This window comes from Penaeus chinensis, chromosome 14 (assembly GCF_019202785.1).
Source record: "Penaeus chinensis breed Huanghai No. 1 chromosome 14, ASM1920278v2, whole genome shotgun sequence".
In the NCBI taxonomy this organism is placed as follows: Eukaryota; Metazoa; Arthropoda; class Malacostraca; order Decapoda; family Penaeidae; genus Penaeus; species Penaeus chinensis.
The window spans coordinates 23,146,816-23,151,815 of record NC_061832.1 but is presented as its reverse complement, the minus strand read 5'-3'; the positions used below and the strand labels follow the sequence as shown (position 1 = coordinate 23,151,815).

The 5,000-nt window shown below is 34.3% G+C and overlaps 1 protein-coding gene across 1 annotated transcript in view; it reads right to left on the bottom strand.

Moving 5' to 3' along the window:
* LOC125032396 (calcium-transporting ATPase type 2C member 1-like) overlaps window positions 1-5,000 on the bottom strand; it is a 35,600-nt gene that overhangs the window by 30,285 nt on the left and 315 nt on the right. Inside the window, exon 2 of the mRNA XM_047623492.1 lies at window positions 1-102. This exon is cut by the window's left edge and continues 50 nt beyond it. Coding sequence (XP_047479448.1) covers window positions 1-46 — 46 coding nt within the window. The 5' untranslated portion in view covers window positions 47-102. The remainder of the gene's footprint in view (window positions 103-5,000) is intronic.

Below are 5,000 nucleotides of genomic sequence, written 5' to 3'. Positions count from 1 at the left end.
CATATGGGTTCCCCCTCTGGGATCTGGCAGACAGTTTCATAGACATTGTTTCAGGCCTTGCTTAGTGTCTGTGTTCTTCTGTGTCTTCGCATGTCTCTGATACTGTAACCGTGTGAAACTTGATGAATATTATCTAGGGGTGCTGAAGCTTTCCAGCAAGATAGAAAAAAAAAAGACTAATCACAATTTCCCTAATTATCTTGGTAACCTTTAACACTGGAAACTATCACATAAAAACAAAACAAAAAAACAGACTTTGTTTAAAGTCAAAGCACATAAGTATACAAAGCAAATATGAAACCGAGTGAGATGCCACTTTCTGTATAAGGTGCTGAGGTTTGTAGTAACAACTACATGGATAGAAAAGTGTACCTTTGGACAGTATCACAACAGACATCAAACTGTTTGTCTAATTACTACCCTGAAGGTCCATGCTCTTTGATCTCTGCCCAGTCATCATAACAATTCCATAATCACAGTATAATATCTTATCAGATACATGATGTCCATGATAATTTTGGGTAACAGTAAAGAGAATGGCTCTACAAATAACAGATAGTCTATTTGAAAGATAACAGAATATTCTGATAATCTCGGATATATTAGATAAAAGTGATTACAAAATAACCTGCACAGTAGTGACAGCCCTTTGAATTTAAAAATGATATGAAATGAAGTATGGGCAACCACGGTAATGGTCAAAATAATGTACTATCTCTCTACAGACCTATCAGATTAAGAATTGTGTTCATAGTATATTTCATATGCCTATCCTATTATATAGTGGTAAATTTCAGTAGTCAAATTGCCAGATATAATGTACATAACATCCTCAGTCAGTGTGTATGTGTGGGTGCAATGACTTACATTGAAGTTTACAACATAAACCACATTTGAGCAATAACAACCTAAACAAACCCTAAGAACTACAAGCCCTTCTACTTTTATTTCCCCCAGCTGCAAGAGACGTCCAATTTTCAAGTATCACTAGGGCAGATCTGATCCTGGCATTTCAAGAACTTGATTTTTACACACCAGCAACTGTGTATTTCATTATTATACACTGAGCATTAATAGAGCACAAAGTTGAAAGAGTTATCACAGGTTGTGAAAATGGGAATGTATTACTATAAACATATAAATAAATAGAACTATAAAACAACAAAATACTATTCCCATCATACACAAGAATAAAATATCTAAAAAATATTAAAAACATCTAGAAGTAGGAATAGTAAAAGCACAATGACATATCATGATGTAAATCTGTTCCAAAGTAAATCACATGGTGTATGGAAACAGGATGTGGGACAGGAAAATATCTGTGGTTTGGCTGGATGAAATACGTCATACAGTACCAAAATTACTAATTCACACTCAATATGATCCATTTAAAAGAAAAAGGCAGGAAAACACAGCAGTCTGACTGGCTGGCTGATGGACACGAGGCCTACAAAAGGAATAGAGGTATGGGGTTGATATAAAGATTTGTTAGTGGATCCTACATAAATAATAATAAAAAATAATAATTATAATAATAATAACAATAATACAAAATAAAATAAAATAAAATAAAAATAAATAAAAATAAATAAAAATAAATCTCATTCATTCTACCTACTTAAACAAGACTGGACTCTAATCTTTCGTTCTAGGTGGATGCAAACACCTTTCAAGAGCCTTGAAAACTTAATAAATATGCAGTTCATCTAATGCAACTACTTGAATTACACTGATAATTCAAGGCATTTCACATGTTCACCAATAAAAAAAACAGATGTTCAAATCTGAGCTCCTCATTTATATGCAGCTCTTCCTCATCAGTCACATAAAAGGACAGCCTTGATTAGACATGCCTCTATTTTTTTAGTTGAGGAATCATTTAAAAATGAAGAAAACAGAAGATTGGGAAGAAAGTGAAAAAGGAGAAAGAGGAGGAGGATGAGCAGAGGAGAAGAAGTGGAGCAAAAGCAGGAGATGGAGGTAAGTAAAAAAAAAGTAAGAAAGAACGGAAGAAGAAGAAGAAGAAGAAGAAGAAGAAGAAGAAGAAAAGAGATGATGATGTGGAAATAGATAATAAAAAGGAAAAGAAAAAGAAGCAAAAACAGTATATGAGAAGAAAAACAAGAAGGAATAGGATATAATAAGGAAATGTAGAGCAAGATAAAAATCAAACGATCTGGCTAACAGAGTCAAATCTTAGAAATTGCTCTTAAGCCTATTCTCATAACCCATAAAATCAATATAATTTTTTATATCATCTGATGAAGTTTTAGCTTTCTAAACCATCCTGGTGACTAAGCTGACTTATATTAGTTTCAAAGAACTTTTAGCTTTCCAACAAAATAACAACAACCAAATCTTTAAAAGGATGTACCAGTCTGGCTTATCATTTACCTGACATTGATAAAGACTTTGACAACATAAGGTCTATTTTGATATATTCTCTCTTTACACTAAAATTTGGTATTATCTAATACTAATATGCATGACATCCATCTAAATCCTTGTACACCCAACATAAAATACATGCAGCAAATGAAACTGTAGCTATTCCATGAACATTGAAAAGGAAAGAGAAAGTGAAAAGAAACAAATGAAATATATATCCTCTTTTAAAATAATCTCCATGGTAATTGTACTCCAAGGTCCATCACTACAATTTTATCATGACTTAAGAAAAAATGATCCTTGCTCTCTTTTCCTTGGATTATAGCATTTAATGCAAGCCTAACAATATATGCCAAGAAAATTTGTGTGTGAAAATCTGGGGGAAACTGGTCTAAAAAACACTTTCTGAGAAAAGAAAAGAAAAGGAAAGTGACTCTCATACACACAAGTCATTATGGCTGGAGTAAGGGGATATCCTTTTGATGCCAGGTGGCTTCTAAGTCACCTGGGTATCCGGCACTAAATGGATATTGCCGAGGGACAGAAAGGAGGGGTAGTGTACAAACATTTCAAGGAGAATTTCAAAAGGATTTTATACAGCTAGAAATTTTAAGTAGTTAAAAGAAAAAGGAAGAGGAGTACTTTGCAATTCTTCCAAATTAATTAAACATGATCATTTCAAGCAGTTTTTTTGCTGACCAAGAATTTTTTAAATGACCATTACCAGCTTCAAACGTCCTGGTACACAAGAATTAAGAGCACTCGTATTTTGTAATGAAAATGAAGATAACAGATTGACAAATGCACTAATCACAATAAAAAAAAAAATTGTAAAAGAACTGCTACACATAAAAAATATGAAGAAGTTATGTAGATATTGCAATGATAAGTTATTTCTTGTTGATTAAACCTTTGAATGTGAATGGCATGCTATTCAACGGCTGAAGTGGGCAACGTCACTGATGGTGACCTGTGGCATCGGATCTTTAGAGGGAGCCCATCTTTCTCCGATAGTAATACCATTTGTTTATTGACACTATTTCGATGGCATAAGTTCTCTTGGTAAGTTTTTCCAAGACACAACTAGAACCTAACAACATATGGTAACTGAGGCACATCCAATGATAGAAGAAATAACTGTCATTCATAAATAACACTTGCGTTTTGTGAGGTTAGATTAGATGAAGATAGATTTGACAAGATTTAAATCAGAATTAAACCAGGTTTACATTTGGAAAGATAAGATTAGACTAGAGATGCCACTGGACATGTATATTAGGAAATTAAACACTATCATCTCTCCTGCTACTTAAAATCAAAATATCACACCTGAATCAAGTGTTTATGTTAAAAAGACACCTGCAAGTCTACCACTAATCAGAGCAATTCCATGCCTGTCAGTGCTTTGGCAAAAACCATAAATATTTCTAAAACCCAGGTTCCACTTGCCTCATTACTGTATGAACCAAAACTTTACCTAAACCAGGTTTTTCTCCACACAGCATTTGTCATCTTATTTACTTTATTTCTGACATACAATAACAGGGTGCATTTTTTTCCTTTTATTTTCCCTATCTTATTGCAGTCATTATGTAAATGTATACCAGATTTTGGATGGTTATAAATGAATAAGATTTATCAAACTTTTAAGACAAGTACAGACTACAGATCAATATTGCCAGCCCAAAAATTATCAAAATTTAGCCAAATCAAACTTTATCTTGCTCCCCTAATTCCTTGTATTGCTAACCTTGGCCTGGACAATCTTATCAAGTGGATGAAATCTCGGCTTGAAATGGACCTTCCCTAGTGAACTGCTGTCAAATAACGAACTAATCCAGTTTCCAGAACACAAGTGACGGAGGTTTGTTTGCCCTCGCCAGAGTGGAAATCTTATAGGTTGTGGTGATCGCTTGACAAGGCCCCATCTCTTACTGGACTCCAGACCGCAGACCTCCCACAACAGATCACGGAAACTTTCCGCATATGTCGACCAAGGGTACAGTAAAATAAGTGTATGGATTGGTTACCTTGTCAAAAACTAAAACGCTTTTCATCTATGGCAAAAAGTGTGGAAATCGAAAATAACAGAGCTACGCGGTGAGATAGAGCACGTAAAATAAAAAAAAAATAGGAAAATTTACCCAGATCACAAGTTTGAAGTGGATGGAACAAAGCCAATTAAAGTGTAGAACAAATATCCGACTTTGAAAACCACTGCAGGCGTCACCTACATATTTGCTGAAGAAAATACTTGACAAACCAACATCAGCCGCAGACAAATCATCAACACCTGCATTTATACCTTATGTGTCACTACAAATTCCCTTGAACGATTGAAAGCCAAACAGACCCTTCTGGAAAACATAAAATATCCTTATTAACTATGCTCTCAAGGATGATGTCAGTCTATTTGCTCTGTACACATACAATTCATCAATACTAATACATGGATATAGATGATGTAACGTAACTTATGGCAAAAATAATCAGTGGACATGACATCACGGTAAAGACAAGGGCATATTTTTGAACATCGATTTCATGAACTACACTCTGCACACTTAACATCAATAAACAAGTAACTCCCCTCATCCGTTTCAGAGAAT